This window comes from Lampetra planeri, chromosome 64 (assembly GCF_965212315.1).
Source record: "Lampetra planeri chromosome 64, kcLamPlan1.2.h2, whole genome shotgun sequence".
NCBI classification, from domain to species: Eukaryota; Metazoa; Chordata; class Hyperoartia; order Petromyzontiformes; family Petromyzontidae; genus Lampetra; species Lampetra planeri.
The window spans coordinates 2952654-2976531 of NC_136170.1; the positions used below are offsets into that span (position 1 = coordinate 2952654).

General features: G+C 56.7%; 1 protein-coding gene across 5 annotated transcripts; it reads right to left on the reverse strand.

Moving 5' to 3' along the window:
- Positions 1 to 27: 27 nt before the first annotated feature.
- KRAS (KRAS proto-oncogene, GTPase) lies at positions 28 to 23042 on the reverse strand. Of its 5 annotated transcripts, none has more exons than XM_078619786.1 (6): positions 22877 to 23032; positions 22013 to 22087; positions 14029 to 14162; positions 9206 to 9384; positions 1051 to 1210; positions 28 to 181 (listed from the first exon to the last, which is right to left on the reverse strand). In XM_078619786.1, exons 3-6 carry the CDS (start codon positions 14137 to 14139, stop codon positions 65 to 67), a joined length of 567 nt encoding a protein of 188 aa, XP_078475912.1. In that variant the 5' UTR covers positions 14140 to 14162; positions 22013 to 22087; positions 22877 to 23032; the 3' UTR covers positions 28 to 64. The 5 variants fall into 5 exon arrangements, with proteins under 5 accessions (XP_078475912.1, XP_078475911.1, XP_078475913.1 ...); XM_078619785.1 differs by having other exon boundaries at positions 14029 to 14159; positions 22877 to 23028; XM_078619787.1 differs by lacking the exon at positions 22013 to 22087 and having other exon boundaries at positions 14029 to 14156.
- Positions 23043 to 23878: the final 836 nt, after the last annotated feature.

Sequence of the window (23878 nt, forward strand, 5' to 3'; positions counted from 1 at the left end):
CCCTCTGTTCTCTCGTCACCATCGGAGGGAGGGGAGAAAGGGGGGGGCGGGGAGGGAATGAAATTTACATGAGGACACACTTCCTCTTCGATTTCTTTTTCTTCTTGCGCCCGTCTTTGCTCATGCGGTCCTTGTACTTGCGGATCTCCCGCACCAGCGTGTAGAAGGCATCGTCCACGCCCTGCACGACACACGCACACACGCACACACACACACACACACAGACACACACACACAGCACACACACGCACACACACAGACAGACACACGCACACACACAGACACACGCACACACAGACACACGCACACACACACGCACACACACACGCACACACAGACGCACACACAGACGCACACACAGACACACACACACACGCACACAGACACACACACACACACGCAGGGCGAACACACACAGACACACGCGCACACACAGACACACGCACACACACACGCACGCACACACACACAGACACACGCAGTGGCAGCCGCCACCATCGCGGGGAGCTCTCGTTAGAGGGAGGGACTCGTGCGCAGAGACGCGGACACGCAGGGCCAACACTGGTAGCCTCACACACACAGACACACACACGGACACACACAGACTCTCACACGCACACAGACACTCACACACACACGCACACACACAGACACTCACACACACGCGGACACACACACACAGACACTCGCACACACACAGACACACGCGCACACACAGACACACACACACACACCCACTCACACACACCCACAGACACACACACACAGACACTCACACACACACAGACACTCACACACACGCACACACACACAGACACACACAGACACACTCACACAAACACACACACACACGCACACACACACTCACACACACAGACCAACACCGATAGACTCACACACACACACGTGTGGCCACGTGGGCACGCGACCTCCCAGGAACGTGGGAATCGAACCCCCCCCCCCCCCCCCCAATTGCCTCCACCTCCCCCGCCCCCTCCCCCCGCCCCCCTCCCCCCCGCCCCCCTCCCCCCCCCCCCGCCCCCCTCCTACCTGCCGAGTCTTGGCGGAGGTCTCGATGAAGGGGATGCCGTAGCTGCGTGCCAGCTCCTGGGCCTGCTTCGTGTCAACGGTCCGCGTGGGCAGGTCGCACTTGTTCCCCACCAGCACCATCGGCACGTCCTCCGAGTCCTTCACGCGCTTGATCTGTTCCCTGCAACAGAGAGCCGGCGGGAGGGCGCGCGGCAGAGGTCGGTCGCGCGTCGTGGTGGTGGTCGTGGTGGTCGAGGTGGTGGTGGCGGTGGTGGCAGCGGTGGTGGTCGTGGTGGTGGTGGTCATGGTGGCAGCAGTGGTGGCGGTGGTGGCGGTGGGTGCCGACGCTCCGAGCGAGGGCGCATCGCTGCCGACCTCTCGTCAAGGGGTCGTGGTGGTGGTCGTGGTGGTGGTCGTGGTGGTGGACGTGGTGGTGGTGGCAGTGGTCGTGGTGGTGATGGTCGTGGTGGTGGTGGTGGTGGTGGTGGTGGTCGTGGTGGTGGTGGTCGTGGTGGTGGTCGTGGTGGTGGTGGTCGTGGTGGTGGTCGTGGTGGTGAGTGGTGGTGGTCGTGGTGGTGGTGGTCGTGGTGGTGGTCGTGGTGGTGGTCGTGGTGGTGGTCGTGGTGGTGGTGGTCGTGGTGGTGGTGAGTGGTGGTGGTCGTGGTGGTGGTGGTCGTGGTGGTGGTCGTGGTGGTGGTCGTGGTGGTGGTGGTGGTGGTCGTGGTGGTGGTCGTGGTGGTGGTGGTGGTGGTCGTGGTGGTCGTGGTGGTCGTGGTGGTGGTCGTGGTGGTCGTGGTGGTGGTGGTGGTCGTGGTGGTGGTCGTGGTGGTGGTCGTGGTGGTGGTCGTGGTGGTGATGGTGGTCGTGGTGGTGGTCGTGGTGGTGGTGGTGGTCGTGGTGGTGGTCGTGGTGGTGGTGGTGGTGGTGGTCGTGGTGGTCGTGGTGGTGGTCGTGGTGGTGGTCGTGGTGGTGGTCGTGGTGGTGGTGGTGGTCGTGGTGGTCGTGGTGGTCGTGGTGGTGGTCGTGGTGGTGGTCATGGTGGTGGTGGTGGTCGTGGTGGTGGTCATGGTGGTGGTGGTGGTCGTGGTGGTGGTCGTGGTGGTGGTGGTGGTCGTGGTGGTGGTCGTGGTGGTGGTCGTGGTGGTGGTGGTGGTGGTCGTGGTGGTGGTCGTGGTGGTGGTGGTGGTCGTGGTGGTGGTCGTGGTGGTGGTCGTGGTGGTGGTGGTGGTGGTCGTGGTGGTCGTGGTGGTGGTGGTGGTGGTGGTGGTCGTGGTAGTGGTGGTGATGGTGGTGGTGGTGGTCGTGGTGGTGGTCGTGGTGGTGGTGGTGGTCGTGGTGGTCGTGGTGGTGGTGGTGGTCGTGGTGGTGGTGGTCATGGTGGTGGTGGTGGTCGTGGTGGTGGTGGTCATGGTGGTGGTGGTGGTCGTGGTGGTGGTCGTGGTGGTGGTGGTGGTCATGGTGGTGGTCGTGGTGGTGGTGGTCGTGGTGGTGGTCGTGGTGGTGGTCGTGGTGGTGGTGGTGGTGGTGGTGGTGGTGGTCGTGGTGGTGGTCGTGGTGGTGGTCGTGGTGGTGGTGGTGGTCGTGGTGGTGGTCGTGGTGGTGGTCGTAGTCGTGGTGGTGGTGGTGGTCGTGGTGGTGGTCGTGGTGGTGGTGGTGGTCGTGGTGGTGGTCGTGGTGGTGGTCGTGGTGGTGGTGGTCGTGGTGGTGGTGGTGGTGGTCGTGGTGGTGGTCGTGGTGGTGGTCGTGGTCGTGGTGGTGGTCGTGGTGGTGGTGGTCGTGGTGGTGGTCGTGGTGGTGGTGGTGGTCGTGGTGGTGGTCGTGGTGGTGGTGGTGGTGGTCGTGGTGGTGGTCGTGGTGGTGGTCGTGGTGGTGGTCGTGGTGGTGGTCGTGGTGGTGGTCGTGGTGGTGGTGGTCGTGGTGGTGGTCGTGGTGGTGGTCGTGGTGGTGGTGGTGGTCGTGGTGGTGGTCGTGGTGGTGGTCGTGGTGGTGGTCGTGGTGGTGGTCGTGGTGGTGGTCGTGGTGGTGGTGGTGGTCGTGGTGGTGGTGGTGGTGGTCGTGGTGGTGGTCGTGGTGGTGGTCGTGGTGGTGGTGGTCGTGGTGGTCATGGTGGTGGTGAGTGGTGGTGGTCGTGGTGGTGGTGGTCGTGGTGGTGGCAGTGGTCGTGGTGGTGATGGTCGTGGTGGTGGTGGTGATGGTCGTGGTGGTGGTCGTGGTCGTGGTGGTCGTTGTGGTGGTGGTCGTGGTGGTGGTGGTGGTCGTGGTGGTGGTCGTGGTGGTGGTGGTGGTCGTGGTGGTGGCCGTGGTGGTGGTGGTGATGGTCGTGGTGGTGGTCGTGGTGGTGGTCGTGGTGGTGGTCGTGGTGGTGGTGGTCGTGGTGGTGGTCGTGGTGGTGGTGGTGGTCGTGGTGGTGGTCGTGGTGGTGGTCGTGGTGGTGGTCGTGGTGGTGGTCGTGGTGGTGGTGGTCGTGGTGGTGGTCGTGGTGGTGGTCGTGGTGGTGGTGGTGATGGTCGTGGTGGTGGTCGTGGTGGTGGTCGTGGTGGTGGTAGTGATGGTCGTGGTGGTGGTCGTGGTGGTGGTCGTGGTCGTGGTGGTGGTGGTCGTGGTGGTGGTCGTGGTGGTGGTGGTGGTCGTGGTGGTGGTCGTGGTGGTGGTCGTGGTGGTGGTCGTGGTGGTGGTCGTGGTGGTGGTGGTGGTGGTCGTGGTGGTGGTCGTGGTGGTGGTCGTGGTGGTGGTGGTGGTGGTCGTGGTGGTGGTCGTGGTGGTGGTCGTGGTCGTGGTGGTGGTGGTCGTGGTGGTGGTCGTGGTGGTGGTGGTGGTCGTGGTGGTGGTCGTGGTGGTGGTCGTGGTGGTGGTCGTGGTGGTGGTCGTGGTGGTGGTCGTGGTGGTGGTGGTCGTGGTGGTGGTGGTCGTGGTGGTGGTCGTGGTGGTGGTCGTGGTGGTGGTCGTGGTGGTGGTGGTGGTGGTCGTGGTGGTGGTGGTGGTCGTGGTGGTGGTCGTGGTGGTGGTCGTGGTGGTGGTCGTGGTGGTGGTGGTGGTCGTGGTGGTGGTCGTGGTGGTGGTCGTGGTGGTGGTCGTGGTGGTGGTCGTGGTGGTGGTGGTGGTGGTCGTGGTGGTGGTCGTGGTGGTGGTCGTGGTGGTGGTCGTGGTGGTGGTGGTGGTCGTGGTGGTGGTCGTGGTGGTGGTCGTGGTGGTGGTCGTGGTGGTGGTCGTGGTGGTGGTGGTGGTGGTCGTGGTGGTGGTCGTGGTGGTGGTCGTGGTGGTGGTCGTGGTGGTGGTGGTCGTGGTGGTGGTCGTGGTGGTGGTCGTGGTGGTGGTGGTGGTGGTCGTGGTGGTGGTCGTGGTGGTGGTCGTGGTCGTGGTGGTGGTGGTCGTGGTGGTGGTCGTGGTGGTGGTCGTGGTGGTGGTCGTGGTGGTGGTCGTGGTGGTGGTCGTGGTGGTGGTGGTGGTGGTCGTGGTGGTGGTCGTGGTGGTGGTCGTGGTCGTGGTGGTGGTGGTCGTGGTGGTGGTCGTGGTGGTGGTGGTGGTCGTGGTGGTGGTCGTGGTGGTGGTCGTGGTGGTGGTCGTGGTGGTGGTGGTGGTGGTGGTCACGTCAACTTGCTACGGTCGTCATCCTCGCAGCAGCGGATTTTGGCTCGGCCGTCGAACAAAGACGTCGGTCACCACATCGCGCGGCGCTTTCAGATAATATACACTATGTACACTACACTATACACTACACTACTATACACTACACACTACACTACTATACACTACACACTACACTACTATACACTACACTATACACTACTATACACTACACTACTATACACTACACTACTATACACTACACTACTATACACTACACACAACACTACACTACACACTACACTACACTACACACACTACACTACACACACTACACTACACACACTACACTACTATACTATACACTACACACTACACTACTTTACACTACACACTACACTACACTACTATACACACTACACTATACACACTACACTATACACTACATTATACACACTACACTATACACTACACTACTATACACTACACACTACACTACTATACACTACACACTACACTACACACACTACACTACACACACTACACTACACACACTACACTATACACTACACTACTATACACTACACTATACACTACACTATACACTACACATACACTACACACTACTATACAGTACACACTACGATACACTACACACTATATAACACACTACAATACACTACGCACTGCACACACTACTATACACTACACTATACACTACACATACACTACACACTACTATACAGTACACACTACGATACACTACACACTATATAACACACTACAATACACTACGCACTGCACACACTACTATACACTACACACTACTATATAATACACTATACACTACTATACACACACCCTTCCTGCTGTACTGGTGAATACAGTAAGACACACACACACACCCTGCCACCTGTAGTGGTGGGTGGTGTAACACACACACACACACACCCTGTCACCTGTAGTGGTGGGTGGTGTTAGACACACACACACACACCCTGACACCTGTAGTGGTGGATGGTGTAACACACACACACACACCCTGCCACCTGTAGTGGTGGATGGTGTGAGACACACACACACACACCCTGCCACCTGTAGTGGTGGATGGTGTGAGACACACACACACACACCCTGCCACCTGTAGTGGTGGGTGGTGTTAGACACACACACACACACCCTGCCACCTGTAGTGGTGGATGGTGTGAGACACACACACACACACCCTGCCACCTGTAGTGGTGGGTGGTGTAACACACACACACACACCCTGCCACCTGTACTGGTGGATGGTGTAACACACACACACACCCTGACACCTGTAGTGGTGGGTGGTGTAACACACACACACACACACCCTGCCACCTGTAGTGGTGGGTGGTGTAACACACACACACACACACCCTGCCACCTGTAGTGGTGGATGGTGTTAGACACACACACACACACACCCTGCCACCTGTAGTGGTGGATGGTGTTAGACACACACACACACACACACCCTGCCACCTGTAGTGGTGGGTGGTGTTAGACACACACACACACACCCTGCCACCTGTAGTGGTGGGTGGTGTAACACACACACACACACCCTGTCACCTGTAGTGGTGGGTGGTGTAACACACACACACACACACCCTGTCACCTGTAGTGGTGGGTGGTGTAACACACACACACACACACACCCTGCCACCTGTAGTGGTGGGTGGTGTAACACACACACACACACACCCTGCCACCTGTAGTGGTGGGTGGTGTAACACACACACACACACACCCTGCCACCTGTACTGGTGGGTGGTGTAACACACACACACACACACCCTGCCACCTGTAGTGGTGGGTGGTGTAACACACACACACACACCCTGACACCTGTAGTGGTGGGTGGTGTAACACACACACACACACACACCCTGCCACCTGTAGTGGTGGGTGGTGTAACACACACACACACACACCCTGACACCTGTAGTGGTGGGTGGTGTAACACACACACACACACACCCTGACACCTGTAGTGGTGGATGGTGTAACACACACACACACCCTGACACCTGTAGTGGTGGGTGGTGTAAAACACACACACACACACCCTGCCACCTGTACTGGTGGGTGGTGTAACACACACACACACACACCCTGACACCTGTAGTGGTGGGTGGTGTAACACACACACACACCCTGCCACCTGTACTGGTGGATGGTGTGAGACACACACACACACCCTGACACCTGTAGTGGTGGGTGGTGTAACACACACACACATCCTGACACCTGTACTGGTGGATGGTGTGAGACACACACACACACCCTGACACCTGTAGTGGTGGGTGGTGTAACACACACACACACACCCTGCCACCTGTAGTGGTGGATGGTGTAACACACACACACACACACCCTAACACCTGTAGTGGTGGGTGGTGTAACACACACACACACATCCTGACACCTGTAGTGGTGGATGGTGTTAGACACACACACACACACCCTGTCACCTGTAGTGGTGGATGGTGTAACACACACACACCCTGACACCTGTACTGGTGGATGGTGTTAGACACACACACACACACCCTGCCACCTGTAGTGGTGGGTGGTGTAACACACACACACCCTGCCACCTGTAGTGGTGGGTGGTGTAACACACACACACACACACACACCTGACACCTGTAGTGGTGGGTGGTGTAACACACACACACACCCTGACACCTGTAGTGGTGGATGGTGTAACACACACACACACACACACCCTGTCACCTGTAGTGGTGGGTGGTGTAACACACACACACCCTGCCACCTGTAGTGGTGGATGGTGTAACACACACACACACACCCTGTCACCTGTAGTGGTGGATGGTGTGAGACACACACACACACACACCCTGTCACCTGTAGTGGTGGGTGGTGTAACACACACACACACACCCTGTCACCTGTAGTGGTGGATGGTGTGAGACACACACACACACACCCTGCCACCTGTAGTGGTGGGTGGTGTTAGACACACACACACACACCCTGACACCTGTAGTGGTGGGTGGTGTAACACACACACACACACCCTGCCACCTGTAGTGGTGGGTGGTGTAACACACACACACACACACACCCTGACACCTGTAGTGGTGGATGGTGTTAGACACACACACACACACACCCTGCCACCTGTAGTGGTGGATGGTGTTAGACACACACACACACACCCTGTCACCTGTAGTGGTGGGTGGTGTAACACACACACACACACCCTGTCACCTGTAGTGGTGGATGGTGTTAGACACACACACACACACACCCTGTCACCTGTAGTGGTGGATGGTGTTAGACACACACACACACACACCCTGTCACCTGTAGTGGTGGATGGTGTTAGACACACACACACACACCCTGACACCTGTAGTGGTGGATGGTGTAACACACACACACACACCCTGACACCTGTAGTGGTGGGTGGTGTAACACACACACACACACCCTGACACCTGTAGTGGTGGGTGGTGTAACACACACACACACACACCCTGCCACCTGTAGTGGTGGATGGTGTTAGACACACACACACACACCCTGACACCTGTAGTGGTGGGTGGTGTAACACACACACACACACCCTGACACCTGTAGTGGTGGGTGGTGTAACACACACACACACACACACCTACCTGTACTGGTGGATAGTGTTAGACACACACACACACACACCCTGACACCTGTACTGGTGGGTGGTGTTAGACACACACACACACACCCTGTCACCTGTACTGGTGGGTGGTGTTAGACACACACACACACACCCTGTCACCTGTACTGGTGGATAGTGTTAGACACACACACACACACACCTGTACTGGTGGATGGTGTTAGACACACACACACACACACACCTACCTGTACTGGTGGATGGTGTTAGACACACACACACACACCCACCTGTACTGGTGGATGGTGTTAGACACACACACACACACCTACCTGTACTGGTGGATGGTGTTAGACACAGACACACACACCCTGTCACCTGTAGTGGTGGATAGTGTTAGACACAGACACACACACACCCACCTGTACTGGTGGATGGTGTTAGACACACACACACACACACACCCTGACACCTGTACTGGTGGATGGTGTTAGACACACACACACACACACACCTACCTGTACTGGTGGATGGTGTTAGACACACACACACACACACACCTGTACTGGTGGATAGTGTTAGACACACACACACACCTACCTGTACTGGTGGATAGTGTGAGACACACACACACACACACACCTGTACTGGTGGATGGTGTTAGACACACACACACACACACCCACCTGTACTGGTGGATGGTGTTAGACACACACACACACACACCTACCTGTACTGGTGGATGGTGTTAGACACACACACACACACACCTACCTGTACTGGTGGATGGTGTTAGACACACACACACACACACACCCTGACACCTGTACTGGTGGGTGGTGTTAGACACACACACACACACCCTGCCACCTGTAGTGGTGGGTGGTGTTAGACACACACACACACACACCCACCTGTACTGGTGGATGGTGTGAGACACACACACACACACACACCCACCTGTACTGGTGGATGTCCTCGAAGGACTTGGAGTTGTTGATGGCGAAGACGCAGAGAAAGCCCTCTCCCGTGCGCATGTACTGGTCTCGCATGGCACTGTACTCTTCTTGCCCGGCTGTGTCCAGGATGTCCAGCAAACACGTCTCCCCGTCGATCACCACCTGCTTGCGGTACGAGTCCTGTGCACAAGGCACGCCCCGACCCCCCAACAGCCGACGGTAGCATTAGCCTCCCGCAGACGCGGACGTTCAGCCCCCGTGCCTCCCGCCACAAGGGCGGCGCGATGGATACGCGGCGCGATTGGGGAACGCATCTCTGTGGTTCTTTCGGTAAAAGTCTCTCTCTCTCTGTGTGTGTGTGCCCATGCGTGTTCTCTCTCTCTCTCTCTTATTCGTATTCTTAGGTTTTTTCGGTAAAGTCACCGTGTAGGTAAAAACATTAAAATTAATAAAAGTAAAATTAAAATAAAAATCACGACGTTTCGGAGGCAACAACACAAGCTTCCGTCTTCAGGTGGAACCGTCACAGCCACGACAGCTGTATCAAGTAAATGAGAGATTGCAAGAGCTACCACTCCGTATATATAATGGATATAATGAAGGGCCAAGTACGGCCCTTCCCCTCTTCAACCACTATATATACGGAGTGGTAGCTCTTGTAATCTCTCATTTACTTGATACAGCTGTCGTGGCTGTGACGGTTCCACCTGAAGACGGAAGCTTGTGTTGCCTCCGAAACGTCGTGATTTTTATTTTATTTTACTTTTATTAATTTTAATGTTTAACCTACCTGGTGACTTTACCGAACAAACCTACGAATATGAATCCTTGCAGTCACGAAAGCTTCAAATCTAGAAGAAATATTCTCTCTCTGTGTGTATCTTTGCGATATCTGTCCGCTTGTATGTCTGCCTATAGTTTCGTGGTTAGATTTGTGTTGCTATTTCTTTAATACCTGATGACGATTGCTTGCGTTGCAATCGAAACGTCGTAGTATGCTAGTATTTAATTTATTACTTTATCTTCATACGTCACTTTACCGAAAGAACCAAACAGTAACTCCTGCAGTCACGAAAGCTCCAAATGAAGATTGGGGAATGCATCGTGAAGGGGTTTGGAGGGGGGGTGGGAGAGGCGTTTGTTTTTGTAGTTTTCTCCCAACGAGGAGCGCTGCGTCGATGCTAAGGCGACGTGGGCCGAACGCGAGCGAGTGTGAACGAACGTGGACGAGCGTGGACGAGCGTGAACGAGCGTGAACGAGCGTGGACGAGCGTGAACGAGCGAGAACGAGCGTGAGCGAGCGTGAGCGAGCGTGGACGAGCGAGAACGAGCGTGAACGAGCGTGAGCGAGCGTGAACGAGCGTGAGCGAGCGTGAGCGAGCGTGAGCGAGCGTGAACGAGCGTGAACGAGCGTGGACGAGCGTGAACGAGCGTGGACGAGCGTGAGCGAGCGTGAGCGAGCGTGAGCGAGCGTGAACGAGCGTGAGCGAGCGTGAACGAGCGTGGACGAGCGTGGACGAGCGTGAACGAGCGAGAACGAGCGAGAACGAGCGTGGACGAGCGTGGACGAGCGTGGACGAGCGAGAACGAGCGAGAACGAGCGTGGACGAGCGTGGACGAGCGTGGACGAGCGTGAACGAGCGTGAGCGAGCGTGAACGAGCGTGGACGAGCGTGAACGAGCGTGGACGAGCGTGGACGAGCGTGAACGAGCGAGAACGAGCGAGAACGAGCGTGGACGAGCGTGGACGAGCGTGGACGAGCGAGAACGAGCGAGAACGAGCGTGGACGAGCGTGGACGAGCGTGGACGAGCGTGAACGAGCGTGGACGAGCGTGGACGAGCGTGAGCGAGCGTGAACGAGCGTGGACGAGCGTGGACGAGCGTGAACGAGCGTGGACGAGCGTGGACGAGCGTGGACGAGCGTGAGCGAGCGTGAACGAGCGTGGACGAGCGTGGACGAGCGTGAACGAGCGTGGACGAGCGAGAACGAGCGAGAACGAGCGTGGACGAGCGTGAACGAGCGTGAACGAGCGTGGACGAGCGTGGACGAGCGTGAACGAGCGTGAACGAGCGTGGACGAGCGTGGACGAGCGTGAACGAGCGTGGACGAGCGTGAACGAGCGTGAACGAGCGTGGACGAGCGAGAACGAGCGTGAACGAGCGTGGACGAGCGTGAACGAGCGTGAACGAGCGTGGACGAGCGAGAACGAGCGTGAACGAGCGTGGACGAGCGAGAACGAGCGTGAACGAGCGTGGACGAGCGAGAACGAGCGTGAACGAGCGTGGACGAGCGAGAACGAGCGTGAACGAGCGTGGACGAGCGTGAACGAGCGTGGACGAGCGAGAACGAGCGTGAACGAGCGTGGACGAGCGTGAACGAGCGTGGACGAGCGAGAACGAGCGTGAACGAGCGTGGACGAGCGAGAACGAGCGAGAACGAGCGTGAACGAGCGTGGACGAGCGTGAACGAGCGTGAACGAGCGAGAACGAGCGAGAACGAGCGTGAACGAGCGTGGACGAGCGTGGACGAGCGTGAACGAGCGAGAACGAGCGAGAACGAGCGTGAACGAGCGTGGACGAGCGAGAACGAGCGAGAACGAGCGTGAACGAGCGTGAACGAGCGTGAACGAGCGTGAACGAGCGTGAACGAGCGTGAACGAGCGTGGACGAGCGAGAACGAGCGAGAACGAGCGAGAACGAGCGTGGACGAGCGTGAACGAGCGTGAACGAGCGTGGACGAGCGAGAACGAGCGAGAACGAGCGAGAACGAGCGTGGACGAGCGTGGACGAGCGTGAACGAGCGAGAACGAGCGTGGACGAGCGTGGACGAACGTGGACGAGCGTGGACGAGCGTGAACGAGCGTGAACGAGCGTGGACGAGCGTGAACGAGCGAGAACGAGCGTGGACGAGCGTGAACGAGCGTGAACGAGCGTGAACGAGCGTGAACGAGCGTGAACGAGCGTGAACGAGCGTGAACGAGCGTGGACGAGCGTGGACGAGCGTGAACGAGCGTGAACGAGCGTGAACGAGCGTGGACGAGCGTGGACGAGCGAGAACGAGCGAGAACGAGCGTGGACGAGCGTGAACGAGCGTGAACGAGCGTGAACGAGCGTGAACGAGCGTGAACGAGCGTGGACGAGCGAGAACGAGCGAGAACGAGCGTGAACGAGCGTGAACGAGCGTGGACGAGCGTGAACGAGCGTGAACGAGCGAGAACGAGCGAGAACGAGCGTGGACGAGCGTGGACGAGCGTGAACGAGCGTGAACGAGCGTGAACGAGCGTGAACGAGCGTGGACGAGCGAGAACGAGCGAGAACGAGCGTGAACGAGCGTGAACGAGCGAGAACGAGCGAGAACGAGCGAGAACGAGCGTGAACGAGCGTGGACGAGCGAGAACGAGCGAGAACGAGCGTGAACGAGCGTGAACGAGCGAGAACGAGCGAGAACGAGCGAGAACGAGCGTGGACGAGCGTGAACGAGCGTGAACGAGCGAGAACGAGCGTGGACGAGCGAGAACGAGCGAGAACGAGCGTGAGCGAGCGTGGACGAGCGTGAGCGAGCGTGGACGAGCGTGAGCGAGCGTGGACGAGCGTGGACGAGCGTGAGCGAGCGTGGACGAGCGTGGACGAGCGTGAGCGAGCGTGGACGAGCGTGAGCGAGCGTGGACGAGCGTGGACGAGCGTGGACGAGCGTGAACGAGCGTGGACGAGCGTGAACGAGCGTGAACGAGCGTGAGCGAGCGTGGACGAGCGTGAGCGAGCGTGGACGAGCGTGGACGAGCGTGGACGAGCGTGAACGAGCGTGAGCGAGCGTGAACGAGCGTGAACGAGCGTGAACGAGCGTGAGCGAGCGTGGACGAGCGTGGACGAGCGTGAACGAATTTCGTGACTGCAGGGATTCATCTTCTTGGTTCTTTCGGTAAAGTCACGTAGAAGGGAAACAATAAAATAATAAAAATAAAACATAATAAAATAATTTCGATTTAAAGCTTCTTTCGTGACTGCAGGGATTCATCAAACATTATAAAATACAATTCTCACGACAGGGTGGGCGAGAGGGGGGTGGGCGAGTGGGTGGGCGAGGGGGTGGGCGAGGGGGTGGGCGAGGGGGTGGGCGAGTGAGTGGGCGGGCGAGCGGGGCGAGCGGGTGGGCGAGCGGGTGGCCAAAGGGGTGGGCGAGTGAGCGGGTGGGCGAGCGGGTGGGCGAGTGGGGGGGGCACCTAGGTGAGTAGGTGGGTGGGCGAGTAGCAGAGGTCGCAATCGGGTACCCGATACCCGTACCCTACCCGATACCCGTTTGCGACCCTGGTGCGGCCGGGTACGGGTTGGGTGAGTAGGTAGGTAGGTGGGTGAGCGAGTAGGTGGGCGAGTGAGTGGGTGGGCGAGCGGGTGAGCGAGTAGGTGGGCGAGTGGGTGGGCGAGCGGGTGGGGCGAGCGGGTGGGGCGAGCGGGTGGGCGAGCGGGTGGGGCGAGCGGGTGGGGCGAGCGGGTGGGCGAGCGGGTGGGCGAGCGGGTGGGGCGAGCGGGTGGGCGAGCGGGTGGGCGAGTGGGTGGGCGAGCGGGGGGGGCGAGTAGATGAGTGAGTGAGTGAGTGGATGAGTGACTGAGTAGGTGGGTTGGGTGAGTAGGTGGGTGGGTTATTAGGCGAGTGGGTGGGTGAATGAGTGGGTGGGCGAGTAGGTCGATGAGAGAGCGGGTGAGCAGGTGGGTGGACGGGTGGACGAGTAGGTTATTGGGTGAGGCGGGCGGGCGGGCGAGCGAGCGAGGGAGCGAAGCGTGCAGGCGAGTTCCAGTCTGCGAGGTCGCTGCGGCTCCACCGCTCACCTCGATGGTGGGGTCGTACTCATCCACAAAGTGGTTCTGGATGAGCTGGATGGTGAGGGCGCTCTTGCCAACGCCTCCAGCGCCCACCACCACCAGCTTGTACTCCGTCATGGCGCCCGCTGTCCCGCCTGCTGCTGCCACGACAACGACAACAACGACGACAACAACGACAACGACGACGACGACAACTTCACCCACGGCGCTTATGCGAGGCCACGTGAAGTTGTCCAACTGCCGCTGGCGGGAGGTCAAGGTTCAGACCCAGGTGGTGCCACGGGTTGACTGGCCGAGACCTGCATCAGATGCAAGTGGTGCATCTCTTGCGTCACGCGTGCACACACACACACACACAAAGACAAAGGTCCCCCGTGTAGCCTTAGCAGGCTGTTGGGGCAAGTGCTGTTAGCGAGTAGCAGCACCTATGAAGGCTACCGGCGCTGTGGCACACGAGGGGGTGTGTGGCCAGCACCACGCCCGGCCGCCTTTGTCTCCCCAGTGGCGATGTTTACTGCACACCGCACCAGGCACTCATTTGAGGCCGAGTCTACCTAGGGGAGACCCAGGACCGGCACTGGTGGTGTCGGTGGCCGTGAGCGCGGAATTTAACCCGGGTCGCCAGGTTCGTTACGCATCACACTACCGCTACACACAAGAGACAAAGATCCCTGGTATAGCCTTCAAAGACTGTAGGGGCAAGTGCTGTTAGCGAGTAGCACCTGTGAAGGTGGGGGGATGGATATCTTTGTCTGCTGTGTACAAAGATGACATTGCGTACGCGAGTACTGTACAACCTCATTTTACTGAACATCTGTAACAAAACACGCACTAAAGACCCTCGGATTCCTCCGTATTAATATTCTGATTATGTGCATACACATGGTGGTGCCACAAGGAGATGTTGACTACCTCGCCTGGTATACAGGAGGTCGTGGGTTCCATCTGGACCCTGACGCCTGCTGCTGTGTATTTGGAGTCTGCGTGTTTACTCTCCCCGTGGTCGCGTGGATTTAGGAGATGTTAACTACCTCGCCTGGTGTACAGGAGGTCCGTGGGTTCGATCCCGACTCTGACGCCTGCTGCTGTATAGTTGGAGTTTGCGTGTCTCTCTCTAATCATCATCACGGTGGCTAGGAGATGTTAACTACCTCGCCTGGTATACAGGAGGTCGTGGGTTCGATCCCGACTCTGACGCCTGCTGCTGTATATTTGGAGTTTGCGTGTCTCTCTCTCATCATCATCACGGTGGCTAGGAGATGTTAACAACCTCGCCTGGTATACAGGAGGAGGTCGTGGGTTCAATCTGGACCGTGACGTCTACTGTTCACTCTCCCCTCCACATTTTAGAATCGACGCGCATTCAGAGTGTTTGACTGCGACACATTCCCACGCGATTGGCCACTTCGTCGGGCTATCACGTGGCGAGAGCCGGGGTCGCTTCTCAAATAACCTCAGTGGGTCCTTACCTGGTAACGTAAAATAAACTCTTTTAAAAAAAGTTTTTTTTTTAAATAACAAAAAACAACAGTCTCTCAGTCACAACTTTGAGTAACTCGCCCCTCTAGAAGTACGCCAAAGATGCGGCTGCCGCTCACACATCAGGGAGGCCCAGGACCGGTTCAGACAATCGTCACTGGTGGTGTTGGCCGTGAGCGGGAATCGAACCCGGGTCGCCGGGTTCGTAGCGCAGCGTGGCGCTAACCGCTACACCCCCCCCCCGACAACAACAAAGACAAAGATCCCCCGTGTAGCCTTAACAGACTGTAGGGGCAAGTGCTGTTAGCGAGCACCTATGAAGGCCGGAACGGCACACGAGGGGGTGGGTGGCCAGCACCGCGCCCGACCGCCTTTGTCTCCCCAGTTGCGATGTTTACACACCGCACCAGGTACTCATTTGAGGCCGAGTCGACCTAGGGGAGGCCCAGGACCGGTTCAGATAATCGTCACGGATGTTGGCCGTGAGCGGGAATAGAACCCGGGTCGCCAGGTTCATAGCGCAGCGCGCTAACCGTTGCACCACCGCTCCCATAGACGTGACACACACACACACATCTACTAGACACATACACACATCTACTAGACACATACACACATCTACTAGACACATACACACATCTACTAGACACATACACACATCTACTAGACACATACACACATCTACTAGACACACACACACACATCTACTAGACACACACACACACCTACCTACTAGACACACACAACAACCGCCATTCGCCACTAAGGGGCGGTGACGTCACCACGACGCTTGTGCCAGGCCATGTGCACCTTGAGGCCACGTGAAGTGTCGAACGCCCGCTGGCAGGAGGTCACGGGGCAGACCCTGCAGGTGCCACGGGTCGACTGACCGAGATGACCGAGATGACTGGCTGATGCACCACCTGTGCCCCCTACTGTGCCAACTTGCTGTGCTTTAGCCACCCGGCGCTCCGCTCGTTGTTGTGAGCGTCGCTCCTCCGCCCTCCGTTGTTGCTGGAGGGCGACTGCCTCCAACTGCCCAGTAGCGTCCTTCACGAGCCTCCTCCACAGAGGCCGATCTTGACACCGCTGGTACCAGTCATCGGCAAGTCCACTCAGCTCCACGTCCTCCTGTACCACATCACTCCATCTCTTCTCTAGCCCGTGCCGTGCCCGTTTAGCCCCCTCGATCCGGCCAAACAAAAGCTGTTTTAGGCATGCGGTGGCTGGGCATGCGGGCTACATGACCCAGCCAACGCAGCCTTGCCTGCCGGAGGAGCTCACCGATGGGACTTTGCCCAGATCTTTCAAAGATTTGTGAGCTCCTCACACAATCCAGCCTGGTTAAACCCAGGATGGATGGTAGGCAGGTCAGCCTAAATGTTTCCAACCGGTGAAGATGCTCCATTAGGGGGGTCCACGTTTCGCAAGCGTAGAGAAGGGAGGGAATGACTGTGGCCAAGAAGACCCGAAGCTTCGTGCGGAGCGACAGACCAGGTAGCTTCCACACAGCGTTACGCAACCGATGAAAAGATTATACCGCTCGACTGATTCTGAGTGAGACCTCTGCTGTTAAACTGGAGCCGGTCATAAGCACACTGCCCAGGTAGGGGAAACTCTCCACTCTCTCCACTACTGCCCCATCACCGATTGGGAGTTGTGGGGGTGGAGTGTTCGATGGTACAAAATACCCAGGCAGGTGCTTAGTTTTGGTGGGGCTGAAGGTAAGGCCCCAACTCTTAGTGGCATGCTCCAGTCCCCACAGCAGCGTCTCCAACTCCTCCTCTGAATGAGCAGCTATTACCAAATCATCGGCATACATAACGTGGTTGACCAATAGGGAGCCATCCCTTGATCGCACCCGAGCATCAATCAGCCTCCCATTATATCTGTACCAAATGGAAATTCCCCCGGTACAGCTATTGAAGGCTTCACGAACTACGTGGTCAAAATAGATGTTAAATAATGTGGGAGCCAGAGGACATCCCTGTCGCACCCCAAGGTGTACAGGGAAAGGCTCCGACTCCCGGCCACGTAGTTTTACCCGGGCCCGCTCACCATCATGAAGGGCCTTAATGATCATGAGCAGAGGGTCAGGGACTCCGAAAGCACGAAGAACAGCCCAGAGCCCAGGCCTACTGATGGCATAATAGGCCTTGACCAGGTCAATAAAGCAGAGATGTAGGTCTTGTTGGAATTCCCTACACCTCTGCTGTAGCAGACTGACAGAAAATATGGCATCTGTGCAGGATCGCCCTTTCCTGAAACCACATTGGGGATCCTTGCCAGGACCTTTCCCGGCACACTGAGGAGTGAGATGCCCCTGTAGTTGTTACAGCCTGTGCGGTCCCCCTTCTTAAAGAGCGGGACCACCAGGGCATCCTTCTAGTCCTGTGGAACCCGTCCAGTGATCCAGACTGTTGTTATGATGTAATATAGGGCACTCTGTTCAAAAACGCCACCCTCCCTCAGCATTTCGCTTGGGAGATCATCTCTGCCCGGTGCCTTTCCTGGTCTCAGACTCCGGATCGCCTTCAGTACTTCCTCAACAGATGGCACCTCAGCCAGCCACTCACAGGGGGTGACTTCTTCCTATATTTGAGGCACCGCAGCCTCAGCAGGGTTATCCCCACTTTGTGCCATGATGTTTTCCTGGCTGAGGGATTTCCCCTCCCCTAGGACCTCACAGAAATGCTCAGCAAATCTGCAAACCTGTTCCTGGGGGTCGGAGATTGGATCACCGTTCTTTCCCTTAATTATGGTAATAGGTGTGGCGCTGCAGGTTACTTTTTTGATGGAATTAAAAACTGATTTGTGATCACGGGTCATTGAAGCAGACTCCATCTCCTCAGCAACCCGCGACCACCACCCATCCTTGCAGCGCCTTACGGCTCTCCGAACCTCTGAGCGAAGGCTGCGGTAAGCCTCCTCACACACACACCTACCTACACACACACCTACCTACACACACACACACCTACCTACCCACACACACACCTACCTACCTACACACACACACCTACCTACACCCACACACACCTACCTACACACACACACACACCTACCTACACACACACACACCTACCTACACACATCTAGACACACACCTACCACACGTGACGCGCCTACAACACGTGACGTGCCTACCACACGTGACGCGCGCCTACCACACGTGACATGCCTACTACACGTAACATGCCTACTACACGTGACACACTACACGTGACACGCTACACGACACACGTGACACACCTACTACACGGGACACACCACACGTGACGCGCCTACCACACGTGACGCGCCTACCACACGTGACACACCACACGTGACGTGCCTACTACACGTGACACGCTACACGACACACGTGACACACCTACTACACGGGACACACTACACGTGACACGGGACACACTACACGTGACACGCGCCTACCACACGTGACGCGCGCCTACCACACGTGACATGCCTACTACACGTAACATGCCTACTACACGTGACACACTACACGTGACACGCTACACGACACACGTGACACACTAGACGTGACACACCTACTACTCATGACACACCTACTACACGTGACACACCTACTACACGTGACACATCTACTACACGTGACACATCTACTACACGTGACACACTAGACGTGACACATCTACTACACGTGACACACTAGAGGTGCCACATCTACTACACGTGACACATCTACTACACGTGACACACTAGACGTGACACACTAGAAGTGACACACTAGAGGTGACACATCTACTACACGTGACACACTAGACGTGACACATCTACTACACGTGACACATCTACTACACGTGACACACTAGAGGTGACACACTAGAGGTGACACATCTACTACACGTGACACATCTACTACACGTGACACATCTACTACACGTGACACACTAGAGGTGACACATCTACTACACGTGACACACTAGAGGTGACACATCTACTACACTTGACACACTAGACGTGACACATCTACTACACGTGACACACTAGAGGTGACACATCTACTACACGTGACACACTAGACGTGACACATCTACTACACGTGACACACTAGACGTGACACATCTACTACACGTGACACACTAGAGGTGACACATCTACTACACGTGACACAGTAGAGGTGACACATCTACTACACGTGACACACTAGAGGTGACACATCTACTACACGTGACACACTAGAGGTGACACATCTACTACACGTGACACACTAGACGTGACACATCTACTACACGTGACACATCTACTACACGTGACACACTAGAGGTGACACACCTACTACACGTGACACACTAGAGGTGACACACCTACTACACGTGACACACTAAAGGTGACACATCTACTACACGTGACACACTAGAGGTGACACATCTACTACACGTGACACACTAGAGGTGACACATCTACTACACGTGACACACTAGACGTGACACATCTACTACACGTGACACTAGACGTGACACATCTACTACACGTGACACACTAGAGGTGACACATCTACTACACGTGACACACTAGAGGTGACACACCTACTACACGTGACACACTAGAGGTGACACATCTACTACACGTGACACACTAGAGGTGACACATCTACTACACGTGACACACTACACGTGACACATCTACTACACGTGACACATCTACTACACATGACACATCTACTACACGTGACACACTAGACGTGACACAACTACTACACGTGACACACTAGAGGTGACACATCTACTACATGTGACACATCTACTACACGTGACACACTACACGTGACACATCTACTACACGTGACACAGAGGTGACACATCTACTACACGTGACACACTAGACGTGACACATCTACTACACGTGACACATCAACTACACGTGACACATCTACTACACGTGACATACTAGAGGTGACACATCTACTACACGTGACACACTAGAGGTGACACATCTACTACACGTGACACACTAGAGGTGACACATCTACTACACGTGACACACTAGAGGTGACACATCTACTTGACACATCTACTACACGTGACACATCTACTACACGTGACACATCTACTACACGTGACACACTAGACTTGACACATCTACTACACGTGACACACTAGACTTGACACATCTACTACACGTGACACATCTACTACACGTGACACATCTACTACACGTGACACATCAGAGGTGACACATCTACTACACGTGACACATCTACTACACGTGACACATCTACTACACGTGACACACTAGAGGTGACACATCTACTACACGTGACACACTAGGTGACACCTACTACACGTGACACATCTACTACACGTGACACACTAGACTTGACACATCTACTACACGTGACACATCTACTACACGTGACACATCTACTACACGTGACACATCTACTACACGTGACACATCTACTACACGTGACACACTAGAGGTGACACATCTACTACACGTGACACACTAGACGTGACACATCTACTACACGTGACACACTAGAGATGACACATCTACTACACGTGACACATCTACTACACGTGACACATCTACTACACGTGACACACTAGAGGTGACACATCTACTACACGTGACACACTAGACGTGACACATCTACTACACGTGACACACTAGAGGTGACACATCTACTACACGTGACACGCTAGAGGTGACACATCTACTACACGTGACACACTAGAGGTGACACATCTACTACACGTGACACATCTACTACACGTGACACATCTACTACACGTGACACACTAGAGGTGACACATCTACTACACGTGACACACTAGGTGACACATCTACTACACGTGACACATCTACTACACGTGACACACTAGACTTGACACATCTACTACAAGTGACACATCTACTACACGTGACACATCTACTACACGTGACACACTAGAGGTGACACATCTACTACACGTGACACACTAGACGTGACACATCTACTACACGTGACACACTAGAGGTGACACATCTACTACACGTGACACATCTACTACACGTGACACATCTACTACACGTGACACACTAGAGGTGACACATCTACTACACGTGACACATCTACTACACGTGACACATCTACTACACGTGACACACTAGAGGTGACACATCTACTACACGTGACACATCTACTACACGTGACACACTAGAGGTGACACATCTACTACACGTGACACACTAGAGGTGACACATCTACTACACGTGACACACTAGAGGTGACACATCTACTACACGTGACACACTAGAGGTGACACATCTACTACACGTGACACACTAGAGGTGACACATCTACTACACGTGACACACTAGAGGTGACACATCTACTACACGTGACACATCTATTACATGTGACACACTAGAGGTGACACATCTACTACACGTGACACATCTACTACACGTGACACATCTACTACATGTGACACACTAGAGGTGACACATCTACTACACGTGACACACTAGACTTGGCACACACACCTACTAGACGCTATACCTTGATTACACGAGACACAAATCCACGCGCTTAGTCCACGACGCCGCGACGGACGACCACCGCAGAGATCTGAGACTGAGAAGAAGAAAGAAAAAAAAACACACACAAAGCGCTTCATAGCTCATCGGATTCCTCCGGTCAACACAAACACTCTCATTCTTCCCGCGGAAGAGCGATGTTCATTGCGTTCGCTTCACGTTGTAGCAGCAGCAGCAGCGTTTGAATGCAGGCCTGGGTGATGATGATGGTGATGATGGTGATGATGAGATCGGTTCACGTGTAGCGAAGGTACAGCGAGGTTTGGAAGAGATGGGGGTAGCAGGCAAAGGTGGGGAGGATAGGCGGGCGAGGGTTGTGATGGGTGGGTGGTTACGGGGCGTTGATGATGGGGCCGTGCATCATCCAGCAGTAGAGAGACCCACGGAAGATCAGGGACAACACGTAGGAGGTTGGCGTGAAGATCGATCGATGTCTTGTGCGGTTAAGCGGCGAGCAGGCGAGACCCAATCGGTTCGTTCGTTTCGATCGGATCGATAATCGATCTCCGGACGCGGCAGTTCAAAACACGGAGAAGGGGGGGGGTGGGTAAGATGATGAGGAGGAGGAGGAGGTTGTTGAATTTTTTTTGTGTGTCGACTTTACGGGGGACGGGAAAACGCACGCCGGCTCGCCTGAAAGCCCCTACCGCGAGCCTGCGCTAGGCCGCAGGCAGGCCAGGGCGGGGACGACGGTGAACGCGGGCGGGCGGGCGGGTGTTGTGTGTGTGTGTGGGGGGGGTGGGTGGGTTGAGATTGCCACCCACCACCACCCCCCCACGCCGTTCCCGAACGGGGGGCTCGTGCCGGGCCCCCTACGCCGACTTACCCCCGGGTGTCCCCGACGGAACGAAAGGCCGAGAGCCGCCGTAGCCGCTATGGAGTCCGTCGCTGCCGGCGGTAGGAGAGTGTCAGGGACATGGAGGTTGGGGAGCCTTCGACTCGCACGGAGAGAGGGGTGGTGGGGGAGGGAGGGGTGCGGTTAGAAAGGGGGCGGGGCGAAGAGGAAGAGGGCGGGGCGAATGAAAAGAGGGCGGGGCGAAAGAAAAGAGGGCGAGGCGAGTGGAAAGGGGGCGGGGCGAGTGGATAGAGGGCGGGCGAGTGGAAAGGGGGCGGGGCGTGTTGAGGGGTGGGCGGGGCGGAGAGGGTGAAAGGGGGCGGGGCGAGTGGAAAGAGTGCGGGGCGAAGAGAAAGGGGGCGGGCGTATTGAGGGGTGGGCGGGGCGAAGAGAAGGGGGGCGGGGCGACGTGGAAGGAGGCGTGGTCGGACTGGGTGGGGTGGGGGGGACGTGGGTGGAGGGGGTGGGGGAACTCCCCACTGTGGAGGCGATTGCCGCGGTCTCTCGATTGGTCGAGAGGCGCTCACGTGACCCGCTTTCGGCAGAGCGTTCGTTAGGGTGAGGGGTGGGGGGGTGAGCGATACCGCTGTCCCCCGATTGGTCGAGAGGCGCACGTGACCGCGTTCCTCTCCCCGTGCAGCGTTAGTTGGGGGGAGGGGATGGGGAGGGCGATTCCACGTCTCCGATTGGTCGAGAGGCACGCACGTGACCACGATCTGCTGTGGGTGCAGCAGCGTTAGTTGGGGGGAGGGGATGGGGTGGGCGATTCCACGTCTCCGATTGGTCGAGAGGCACGCACGTGACCACGATCTGCTGTGGGTGCAGCAGCGTTAGTTGGGGGGAGGGGATGGGGTGGGCGATTCCACGTCTCCGATTGGTCGAGAGGCACGCACGTGACCACGATCTGCTGTGGGTGCAGCAGCGTTAGTTGGGGGGAGGGGATGGGGAGGGCGATTCCACGTCTCCGATTGGTCGAGAGGCACGCACGTGACC

Bases quoted from the DNA above. Each gene is read 5' to 3' on its own strand.
- KRAS (XM_078619787.1), bottom strand. From the start codon at position 14,139: ATGACGGAGTACAAGCTGGTGGTGGTGGGCGCTGGAGGCGTTGGCAAG. The intron at 9,385-14,028 runs GTGAGCGGTGGA...CCTTGTGCACAG, and splicing joins AGTACGACCCCACCATCGAG to GACTCGTACCGCAAGCAGGT. The intron at 182-1,050 runs GTAGGAGGGGGG...TGTGTCGTGCAG, and splicing joins CCTCCGCCAAGACTCGGCAG to GGCGTGGACGATGCCTTCTA.